Raw genomic sequence first — 12,682 nt, forward strand, 5'->3', positions numbered from 1 at the left:
CTACAGAGTGCTACTTTATCTTTTTGGTTGTATATGAGTTGGTGACTCTAGGTAAGCACCTGTTCACACCTGCTTTATGTTTGAATGTGACGTCAGTTTTTTTGATATTTTTAGATAAATAGATAGTACATCTTGCTGAGAGACAATGCAGTTGGAAGTTATTTCCATTGACACTACAGATTTGGCAAAAATTAAGAGACCACCACACCAAATCCCTGTCATGGGCAGCCCAATCTCCAGACCTGAACCCCATTGAAAACCTCTGGAATGTAATGAAGAGGATGATGGACAGACACAAGCCATCAAACAAAGAAGAACGGCTTACATTTTTGCGCCAGAAGCAGCGTGAAAGCATGGCAAGACGCATGAAAGCTGTGATTAAAATTCATGGTTATTCCACAAAATATTGATTTCTGAACACTTCCTGAGTTAAAACATTAGTATTGTTGTTTCTAATGATTATGAACTTGTTTTCTTTGCATTATTTGAGGTCTGAAGCACTGTTTTTGTTTGTTTTTTTAATTTTGACCATTTTTCTTTGTCAGAACAAAAATACAATATTTATTGCTTGGAGACATGTTGTCAGAAGTTTATAGAATAAAATAACAATTTACATTTTACTCAAAAATCTACCTATAAAGAGAAAAATCAGACAAACTGAACATTTTGCAGTGGTCTCTTGGCTTTCCCAGAGTGCTGCTGTGCTTTTTTTATACATAATTTGCTGTCGCTGCAGCTTGCACCTATTCACACTTAGCAGGTGCTGCTCAGTTTTTTTTGTATAGGTAAATAGATAATAGATAGGAATTCTCTGATAAACCAGCTGAGTTAGGATAGTTACTGGAATTACAGCAATGACTTAAAAAAGAACAATATGAATAGCAGAGGTGAATTATTTGCTGGTTTGGGGGTGTGCTGTGAGGTGACATAACATTAGGATATAGTTCTGTGATTCCAGATATTATATGGTAAATAAATCTATTTAATTCATAACCTAAAAAGTCAGACTTGACTGCGCTTGCATCCAATATCCCACCCTCACCCCCTCACCCCTCCTGCCCTGACAGAGGGTCCTGGAAATATTAACTGCAGGGTGAATGGATAGGAAGACCCCAGAGACCACCTGCTCTCCAGGAATATGACCCTCACCAGTGATCCTGGCCCCTTTGAGTGTCTAGGAGGGGGATAACAAGTTAGGGTTGCATGCAATCAGCCAATGTCCAGGCTCTGAGCAGAGGTCCTTGTGCTAGATGAAGCAGAGCCCAATGTGCACAGGATTCTTCTCCGCTCCATGTCTCAGGTCTAGTGAAATTCCATTTTTACTGTTAAAACACAATATCAATTTGTCTGACTATTCCACCTCTCAGGGAGACAAATTGCCCTTCTGTCTCTTCTGAAGAAGCTAAAGGGAGCTTATAAATGGGCGGCAGACATAGCAGATAGCAGAGATCAATCTTCTAACATGGAATTACTTACCCAAAACAAGGTGACCTCAAAGACAGAAGAACCTATTTACAGATGATTTCACCCATCTTAAATCTTTTTCATAAAGTTTTTGTAACTTTTTTCAAAATTGTTAAACAAGACCAAGAAGGCAAGAATCTTTGGTTAATGCAACATTGCTCGATACTTGTATCATTCTCTTAGAAAACTGTGAAGTCAACAAGTCCCAGAAATGAGCTACTGAGCTTGTGGGATGTCTTAAAATCTTATTTTAGCTCCTTTCCTTTTTGGAGTAAATTCCTTAGAGCAAACATTGGTGCTGATGTGGTCTGTAGGGCTGTACAGAGAATGCACTTACTCCAGTTGTTCCTTATAATCAACCTCTAACCTTTGGAACACTACAACTCCCAATAGGACTAGTAGAGTAGGAGTTTTAGTTCCACCACATCTGCAGAGCTCTACACTATAACTTTTAACAATCACGTTATTGGCCACCTAAACAGCTCAGAACACCGTGGAATTACAAGTACTAAAGTAATACTAGCAGACTATAGGACTGGGTTCTAGAGCTAAAGGATATCAGGACAAGTTGGGTGTTATTGTCTTATCACAGATGAAGAACCATTGATCCTAAGAATCCTGGAGAACACACAAGCTCCAAGGTAAAGTTACCTCTGGTCAGATATGCACTCGTTACCTGCAGTAGTTTGGGTATGTTGAGGGTTGTAGTGTTACCACAACTGGAAAAACACTGATCTAGAGCTAAAGATGGTCCTGAAATTGGGAGAAAATCCCCCATATCAGGTGTAGGACATATAAATACCATGCAGAAGTTATTTTTCATTGGATAAGAATTCATTAACCAAATATCATTGTCACAACGACAATAACTGAAATTTTTTTTTTTTTAGAATGATGCCAGTACATAGTAATAATATGTCTTTGTGGACAATGTCTCATGAAATAACAGCAAGTTATATAAAGACCCAGATACAGATGATGATATAACCTGATAATTAGGTCTATTATATAAACCTCATTATGGCAAAAGTGAGTATGGATCAATCCCTCTAAGCCTCTGTTATGTCACAGGCTGAACACCTATCTCCATTTGGCTCCACTTGATAATGCCATAGACGCAGATACAGCAGAGCTGACTTTGTTACTTAACCCTTTTATTGCTCAATGGTAGTAAAAATCACCAAAACTTCCTAAACTTAGTGGCACTTATCTCTGCTAATTCTTTTTAATCAATGATTTCAGTGTTGCTTGAGTTTCTCCTATTAAGTGATTACTTTATATCCATGAGACATTTTTCCTATAGTGTCTTCTAAATCTACAAACTAAAGACTGTAATTGTCGGGGATATTTCTTCTGTCTGTTTTCCTTTCTATAGATTTGACCTGTTTCCTTTGCTGACTCCTAAATGTATAAACTAATGACTTCCATTGCTTTCACTGGTGCTATATATTCACAGGTTACATTGTATACGTTTGACCTGTTTCCTGCACTTACTCCTAAGCTTACAAGATAAAGACTTTAATTGTCGGATAATATTTTGCTTTTGCTCTCAGGCTATAACGAAGCAATGAACATTGCAAACACAGAGCAGAACTAATGATTCTTTCCAGGTCACGATCTTCTGGAAGAGACAGATAGGAATAACCTGTTCTCCTCCTGACCTATCATCAATCAGAATTAGAAGTCACAATAACAGAAGCAATGAAGCTCAATGGAGATAGTAGTAGTGATTGGAAGTACAAGTGATACCATGGAGTAGAGCAGTGCTCCCCAATCCTTGGTTTCTATCTCTTACCAAACTACAACAGATTCAAGAAGTCAGAGCATGTTGGGAGTTGTAGTTTTGCAACAGGTAGGAGACCACAGTATGACTTCAAACCAGAGATGGACCACCTAAAATCTAACTTGCTACTATCAGGTGAGTGATCCATCCTGAGGTTCCATAACTGGTTATTGCCCAAACATAAATAGATCTACTGTGTATATAGAACTGCAAACTACCCCCCTGTCCTTTAGAAAGAGCTAAATCCCACCCAAAGGTTCTCCTTGCTCACCTGGTTGTTCTTGCAGAGATCTGCCCACATGCTGGTGCCATCACCACCCCTCATCAGGACATGGTAGGTGAAGAAATAAATGCCAGGGATGGAGCAGGTGAATTTGCCTGTAGTCGGGTCGTAATGGTTGCCCAAGTTGGTGACTACATCGTCAAACTTAAGCAGCTCATAACCCTCATGCTGCCTCTTGAGCCCAGCATAGAAGGCAATCTTAGGTACAGTGGTGTAGGTGGCAGCGCTAATAGCACCTGCAGCATTAAGCCCTGGAGCTCCAGGAGGTCCTGGAAGACCAGGTCTCCCTGGCTCCCCTTTCTCTCCAGGAGGTCCCATTGGTCCAGGAGGTCCTGGTTCTCCCGGAGGTCCTCTAGGACCAGCCTTTCCTGGTCGCCCAGGTTCCCCTTTGGGTCCTTGTATGAATGTGGGTAAGGACTGAAGAAGGCTATGTTCCCGCACCGTCTCTGCAGTAGCAGTGCTGGGGGGTTTGGTGCCATAGGGGTCGCAGACCATGCGGCAGGTGCCCAGCATCTCGTAGTGTGCTGATGTGCCAGCTGAGTTCACAAGAACTGGAATAAGGATGACCAGCAGCAGCACCATGACCACCCCCAGAGCTCCTGCGGCCACCAGCCGCTTCCTGGCCACCAGCCGGCTCAGAGCTGGCCGTTCCTCCTGCCTGCTTTTGGACGAAATCTTGAAGCCTTTCTGGGCACCAACAAAAAGTAAAAAATAAGATGGACCCAAAGAAGTGACCAAGGAAGTCAGGTGAGGACCAGCCTGCGCCTATGGTGGTCCTGAAGCTAGGAGCTCTCCAAGGTGCTGGACCTCCTCTGCCTCCTGGCCCTGGACCTCCTCAGCTCTGGCTCTGGCCACCAGGACTCCACTTCTCTTGTCCAACTTTGTGGTCTCTCCTCTGTGTAGTCTCAGGGGGCTTCCGACAAGAGCAGTCTCTTCTCTTCTTGTCTCCCTCCTCCCTAGGTGGTCTAAATCCTAATTAGAGTTAATGCACTCAGTTCAGCAATGTCTCATCACCCCTCACAGCAGAATGGGGAAAGAAGCTGATGTCAGCATCAAAGGCGATGGTGAGACTTCTCCCACCTCCAAGAACCAGAAGCCCACGTGTAGCCTTCACAGATCTGCACCTCCCAGCTCCCTCTCATCCCTAATTGTCATTGACTTTCCCTCTTTCGCAAACTCTGCCAGTTGTCAGGAACTTTCCTGCTGCTCCTGGTGGTGGTCTGTGGTGTGGAGGTGACCGCAGCTGCTCTGAGCTGGAGGGGGGTCTCCTGCAGATTGATGGTGAGGGTGGTGCCCAGAGCTGGTCGCCCACTCCAGCATGGAGCAGATCACTGCCTCCCAGCCCAGCACAGGGCTTCCCGGGGATCCGGCGGGATCCAACACCTGTAGATCAAGAGCCCGGCAGCCCCGGTGCCCAGATCCTGGGGGGTCTCCGTCCCTCATATCTGCTCCTCCGAGAGCGGCCGGCATTCTGCGACTTCACACGGAAAGCGGGGCTGTAATGTAAAGCTCCATTCACACCGAGCAGCCACAGCCTCAGTCCGGGGAGGACAGGGAAAGGCTGCAGTGCCGGCTCCAAATGGAGGGTGCAGCATTAACCATCTATCTATCTATCTATTATCTATCTATTATCTATCTATCTATCTATCTATCTATCATCTATCTATTATCTATCTATTATCTATCATCTATCTATCTATCTATTATCTATCTATCTATTATCTATCTATCTATCTATCTATCTATCTATCCATCATCTATTATCTATCTATTATCTATCATCTATCTATCTATCTATTATCTATCTATCTATCTATCATCTATCTATCATCTATCTATATATCTATCTATTATCTATCTATCTATCTATCCATCATCTATCTATTATCTACCTGTGTCTTATCTATTATCCATCTATCTATATCTATATTATCTATCTATCATCTACCTGTGTCTTATCTGTTATCTATCTATTCTCTATTATCTATCTATTATCTATCTATTATCAATTCTATTATCTATCTATCTGTGTCTTATCTATCTATTATCTACCTGTGCCTTATCTATCATCTATCTATCTCTCTCTTTATCTATCTATATATCTATCTACTATCTATTATCTATCTATATCATCTATCTATATATCTACTATATATTATCTATCTATTATATATCTATAATCTATCTATATCATCTATTATCTATCTATCATTTATCTATTATCTATCAATAGATGATAGGTAGATAGATGATAGATAATAGACAGATAGATAGAAACATAATAGATGATAATCTATCTGTATCTTTCACACATGTCTGCTATTAACATGGGGATATTTTTGCAAAATGTCAGTGATTATTATTATTATCATTTAGAGGATGTTTCCTAGACTATCTGTAGAAACTAATTTCTCCTTTGGAAAGAGTACAAAATTCTAAAATCCTAGATAACGTCCTAACATCAGATAGTGAGGTTTCACCTTTAGTTTGTAATCCCAATAACCTAAACAGAATGCGCCCGGTTAAACACGGCAGCCACCACCAGAGGAAGTCTGGTGACCCCCTAGTGGTCTGCAGCCACCACTAGGGGGAGCCTAGGAACTGTCTGCAGCCACCACTAGGGGGAGCCTAGGAACTGTCTGCAGCCACCACTAGGGGGAGCCTAGGAACTGCCTGCAGCCACCACTAGAGGGAGCCTAGGAACTGCCTGCAGACACCACTAGAGGGAGCCTAGGAACTGCCTGCAGACAGCACTAGAGGGAGCCTAGGAACTGCCTGCAGCCACCACCAGAGGGAGCCTAGGAACTGCCTGCAGACACCACTAGAGGGAGCCTAGGAACTGTCTGCAGCCACCACTAGAGGGAGCCTAGGAACTGTCTGCAGCCACCACTAGGGGGAGCCTAGGAACTGCCTGCAGCCACCACTAGAGGGAGCCTAGGAACTGTCTGCAGCCACCACCAGAGGAAGTCTAGGAACTGTCTGCAGCCACCACTAGGGGGAGCCTAGGAACTGCCTGCAGCCACCACTAGAGGGAGCCTAGGAACTGCCTGCAGACACCACTAGAGGGAGCCTAGGAACTGCCTGCAGCCACCACTAGAGGGAGCCTAGGAACTGTCTGCAGCCACTACCAGAGGAAGTCTAGGAACTGTCTGCAGCCACCACTAGAGGGAGCCTAGGAACTGCCTGCAGCCACCACTAGAGGGAGCCTAGGAACTGCCTGCAGACACCACTAGAGGGAGCCTAGGAACTGCCTGCAGACACCACTAGAGGGAGCCTAAGAACTGCCTGCAGCCACCACTAGAGGGAGCCTAGGAACTGTCTGCAGCCACCACCAGAGGAAGTCTAGGAACTGTCTGCAGCCACCACTAGAGGGAGCCTAGGAACTGCCTGCAGCCACCACTAGAGGGAGCCTAGGAACTGCCTGCAGACACCACTAGAGGGAGCCTAGGAACTGCCTGCAGACACCACTAGAGGGAGCCTAGGAACTGCCTGCAGACACCACTAGAGGGAGCCTAGGAACTGCCTGCAGACAGCACTAGAGGGAGCCTAGGAATTGCCTGCAGACACCACTAGAGGGAGCCTAGGAACTGCCTGCAGACAGCACTAGAGGGAGCCTAGGAACTGCCTGCAGCCACCACCAGAGGGAGCCTAGGAACTGCCTGCAGACACCACTAGGGGGAGCCTAGGAACTGTCTGCAGCCACCACTAGAGGGAGCCTAGGAACTGTCTGCAGCCACCACTAGGGGGAGCCTAGGAACTGCCTGCAGCCACCACTAGAGGGAGCCTAGGAACTGTCTGCAGCCACCACTAGAGGGAGCCTAGGAACTGCCTGCAGACACCACTAGAGGGAGCCTAGGAACTGTCTGCAGCCACCACTAGAGGGAGCCTAGGAACTGTCTGCAGCCACCACTAGGGGGAGCCTAGGAACTGCCTGCAGCCACCACTAGAGGGAGCCTAGGAACTGCCTGCAGTCACCACTAGAGGGAGCCTAGGAACTGTCTGCAGACAGCACTAGAGGGAGCCTAGGAATTGCCTGCAGACACCACTAGAGGGAGCCTAGGAACTGCCTGCAGCCACCACTAGAGGGAGCCTAGGAACTGCCTGCAGCCACCACTAGAGGGAGCCTAGGAACTGCCTGCAGCCACCACTAGAGGGAGCCTAGGAACTGCCTGCAGACACCACTATAGGGAGCCTAGGAATTGCCTGCAGACACCACTAGAGGGAGCCTAGGAACTGCCTGCAGACAGCACTAGAGGGAGCCTAGGAACTGTCTGCAGCCACCACTAGAGGGAGCCTAGGAACTGTCTGCAGCCACCATTAGAGGAAGCCTAGGAACTGCCTGCAGTCACCACTAGAGGGAGCCTAGGAATTGCCTGCAGACACCACTAGAGGGAGCCTAGCAATTGCCTTCAGACACCACTAGAGGGAGCCTAGGAATTGCCTGCAGACACCACTAGAGGGAGCCTAGGAATTGCCTGCAGACACCACTAGAGGGAGCCTAGGAACTGCCTGCAGTCACCACTAGAGGGAGCCTAGGAATTGCCTGCAGACACCACTAGAGGGAGCCTAGGAATTGCCTGCAGACACCACTAGAGGGAGACTAGCAATTGCCTGCAGATACCACTAGAGGGAGCCTAGGAATTGCCTGCAGACACGGCTAGAGGGAGCCTAGGAACTGCATGCAGACACCACTAGAGGGAGCCTAGGAATTGCCTGCAGACACCACTAGAGGGAGCCTAGGAACTGCCTGCAGCCACCACTAGAGGGAGCCTAGGAACTGCCTGCAGTCACCACTAGAGGGAGTCAGTATCTGTCTTGAGCCATCACTAGAGGGAGCCTAGGAACTGCCTGCAGCGACCACTAGATGGAGCCTGGCAATTGCCTTCAGACACCACTAGAGGGAGCCTAGGAATTGCCTGCAGACACCACTAGAGAGAGCCTAGGAATTGCCTGCAGACACCACTAGAAGGAGCCTAGGAACTGCCTGCAGCCACCACTAGAGGGAGCCTAGGTATTGCCTCCAGCCACCACTAGAGGGAGTCGGTATCTGACTTCAGCCACCACTAGAGGGAGCCTAGGAACTGCCTGCAGACACCACTAGAGTGAGCCTAGGAACTGCCTGCAGCCACCACTAGAGGGAGCCTAGGAACTGCCTGCAGTCACCACTAGAGGGAGTCAGTATCTGTCTTGAGCCATCACTAGAGGGAGCCTAGGAACTGCCTGCAGCGACCACTAGATGGAGCCTGGCAATTGCCTGCAGACACCACTAGAGGGAGCCTAGGAATTGCCTGCAGACACCACTAGAGGGAGCCTAGGAATTGCCTGCAGACAGCACTAGAGAGAGACTAGGAACTGCCTGCAGCCACCACTAGAGGGAGCCTAGGTATTGCCTGCAGCCACCACTAGAGGGAGTCGGTATCTGACTTCAGCCACCACAAGAGGGAGCCTAGGAACTGCCTGCAGACACCACTAGAAGGAGCCTAGGAATTGCCTGCAGCCACCACTAGAGGGAGCCTAGGAACTGCCTGCAGCCACCACTAGAGGGAGCCTAGGACCTGTCTGCAGCCACCACTAGAGGGAGCCTAGGAACTGCCTGCAGACTCCACTAGAGGGAGTCAGTAACTGACTTCATCCACCAGTAGAGGGAGCCTAAGAACTGCCTGCAGACACCACTAGAGAGAGAATAGGAACTGTCTGCAGCCACCACTAGAGGGAGCCTATGAACTGCCTGCAGCCACCACTAGCGGGAGCCTAGCAATTGCCTGCAGCCACCACTAGAGGGAGCCTAGGAACTACCTGCACCCACTGCTAGAGGCATCCTAGGGACTGCCTGCAGCCACCACTAGAGAGAGCCTAGGAACTGCCTGCAGACACCACTAGAAGGAGCCTAGGAATTGCCTGCAGACACCACTAGAGGGAGCCTAGGAACTGCCTGCAGCCACCACTAGAGGGAGCCTAGGAACTGTCTACAGACAGCACTAGAGGGAGCCTAGGAATTGCCTGCAGACACCACTAGAGAGAGCCTAGGAACTGCCTGCAGTCACCACTAGAGGAAGCCTAGGAACTGCCTGCAGCCAACACTAGAGGGAGCCTAGGAACTGTCTGCAGTCACCACTAGAGGGAGCCTAGGAACTGCCTGCAGACACCACTAGAGGGAGCCTAGGGCCACCATACCTAATCAGATGAAGTGATATTGTTTATAAACAAGTCACATATTAGAAATAATTTAATGAAATGCCATGCTTTATGAAAAGGCATCATGGTGGCGTCCATATCAGTAATAGTCATGCAGTCCTAGCTCCAACTCCACCGCTCCTGGCTAGATTGGCCTCCTCCAGTTTCTACTGCTGCATTTGCATTCTATTTGTGAACAATGTGTAAAGTTAGTCCTATTTGATATTTTCTCCCGGACAGGGATTTGAGCCCTTTATTTGTTTGCATAACCCTTTCTTATGCTGTGGCGAATGTCATAAATATTTTCCAAAATAGGGAGTTGAACAATCTGCTATTTGTTAATGTATTTGTGTGTCGATATCATTGTTTCACATCATTTTCTAGAGGTGTTATACCTCTTTTTAAGAACCGACTAGTAAAAGTTAAGTTTTAAAACTGCACCGTTGCTAATTTTTCGCATCCTCCAGTCTCTGATTACCACCATCAGCTTCCAGTAAATGTCCGGCGTATGTCAGTGGCATTTGCCATCTACCGATATGCGTTACCATGAGGTGGGGCGAACACAGACAGAAGAGGGTCCCTGTGCAAGAATAGTATATGGGCCCTTTTCAGTCTAATTATGTATCTGTGACAGAAGCCGTTTCCTTCTCTGGAGGTGGCAGTGGTCTTCTTACCTCTTGGCCATTGTGCAGCAGCACAGGCTGCACCACTGACATGTCAGCCCCTGCCATCAGGAATACAGTGCCTCGTTTTATTGCTGCCATTTCAAAGGCACATGCTCAGTATAGGCATAGTACAAGTCCCAGGTGGCATATTTCGCATGTGGATGTGCATGATTTGGATGATCCTCTGATATTCTGGACCTTCAGCTTCTCTTTTCCTAAGACTTCTAAATTTATAAAAACAAGAAGTATATATTTTTTTCAAATACAAAATACATTTTTCTAGTGAGTACGAAATAAAGGGAGAATACTCGGAATAGGAAATATTCACATCAACCCTTCGTCTGAGATCAATTAGAAGTCTAACGACAGCGAAGATTTAGCTAAAGAAAACAAATTGATCCTTCAGTTTCGCGCTCCTACTCTGGGGCCGAGCTTGACAATCAACCGCATCTGACATTTCCTTGTCTATATGTGAATGATGATTGCCCCGAGGTGACTTATAACACGAGGTTCAGAATCTGAAATGAGCCACAAACAACAAGTTACAAGGAAAAAAAAAAAAAAAGACAAACAAAAAAATTCTCCGCTTCTGACGGCTTTACGTGCCCCAGCTTGGCATTTTATTATCACAGTCTGCCTTTATTTTCATTTTTTAACTCCGCAACACAATAAGGTCAAAGAGCCTGACACTGAGAAACAAAGATTTATTGATTGTTCCATTTAAAGAGAAATGTCAGATAGGAGTAACGCCGCTTCCTTGGAGAGCGAGCCATAAGCTTACAGGAGAGAATTTCTGCAAGGGAAATATTCAGCTTCTTTCATGCAATCTTTTCCATCAGGCTGATAAGGTTGGACTGTTGCTTTTCATCTTTTCATTTGTAAATATTGTATTTGTCCCATTCTGCCTCTGTCACTTCTTGAGGCATTATCTGTCTCAGACACATAGAGATGCATTTGGTCACCAGAGCAATTCGGTCTGGGAGGGATAGAACCGATGACGAGGATGGAACATTGTTACTTTTGTCAGATGGAACTCGAATTTAACAGATAAAGGATCGCGGGGCTCGAGACCGGAATATGAAATCATTTTCCTTGTCATCTTCAAACTTTTGACAAGTGATCAGATTAAACACGATCAAAGAGACAGAAGTTTCGATTTGTTCTTTAGTTTTTTGAACTGACTTTAAAGGAAGCGGATGTGGCAAGATGAATCGTGAGATGAGTAGTGGGTTCTAGACTTTGGAACAATCTGGAGAATGCTCAATCAGCAAGACAAGATGACGACTGGTGGACACCTAAATTCCAGACCCCATGTAACCCTTATCCCAGCTATTGCCATTGTGCATTGTCCTCTTCTTTGGGAGATTTCGAGATCTTCGACCAATGTTCATTAACATCAGATGATGAGAAGGCCATGCCCATGCATGGTCACTTCATCACCTCAATGAATGGTGATCGAGAAGTTGGGTATATTCCAGACCCCATGTAACCCTTATTCCAGCTATTGCCATTGTGCATTGTCCTCTTCTCTGGGAGTTTTGGGGATCTTCGACCAATGTTCATTAACGTCAGATGATGAGAAGGCCATGTCCATGCATGGTCACTTCATCACCTCAATGAATGGTGATCGAGAAGTTGAGTATATTCCAGACCCCATGTAACCCTTATTCCAGCTATAGCCATTGTGCAGTGTCCTGTTTGCTGGGAGGTTTGGAGATCTCCAACCAACGTTCATAAACATCAGATGACGAGAAGGCCATGTGCATGCATGGTCACTTCACCATCTCAATGAATGGTGATCGAGAAGTTGGGTATATTCCAGACCTCATGTAACCATTATTCCAGCTATTGCTATTGTGCATTGCCCTCTTCTCTGAGAGTTCTGGAGATCTCCAACCAACGTTCATAAACATCAGATGACGAGAAGACCATGGCATGCGTGGTCACGTCACTACCTCAATGAATGGTGGTCGAAAAATTGGGTATTTTCCAGACCCCATGTAACCCTTATTCCAGCTATTGCCATTGTGCATTGTCCTGTTCGCTGGGAGATTTGGAGATCTCCGACAAGAGTTCATAAACCACCTCAATGAATGGTGATCGAAAAGTTGAGTTGACGTTGGTCCTTAACCACTAAGTCCTAAAGTTGGTTAAGGCTCAGGGCATGTGTTCCTTGTGTCCTGTCCTTGTGAACCATGGAACTATTTGGGCTGTAGATGCTGAAGAACAGAAGATTAGATTGTATTGATTTCAACTGCTGCATGAGGAACAGACGAAGACCAAGACATCTATGTTTAATGGCTGAGAGAATAT

The 12,682-nt window shown here is 46.3% G+C and overlaps 1 protein-coding gene across 1 annotated transcript in view; it reads right to left on the reverse strand.

Annotated features, from left to right (window-relative positions):
* Positions 1–5,005, reverse strand: part of C1QL3 (complement C1q like 3) — a 58,807-nt gene extending 53,802 nt beyond the window's left edge. The window contains exon 1 of the mRNA XM_069732441.1: positions 3,519–5,005. Coding sequence (XP_069588542.1) covers positions 3,519–4,112 — 594 coding nt within the window. The 5' untranslated portion in view covers positions 4,113–5,005. The remainder of the gene's footprint in view (positions 1–3,518) is intronic.
* Positions 5,006–12,682: the final 7,677 nt, after the last annotated feature.

This window comes from Ranitomeya imitator, chromosome 6 (assembly GCF_032444005.1).
Source record: "Ranitomeya imitator isolate aRanImi1 chromosome 6, aRanImi1.pri, whole genome shotgun sequence".
NCBI lineage: Eukaryota > Metazoa > Chordata > Amphibia > Anura > Dendrobatidae > Ranitomeya > Ranitomeya imitator.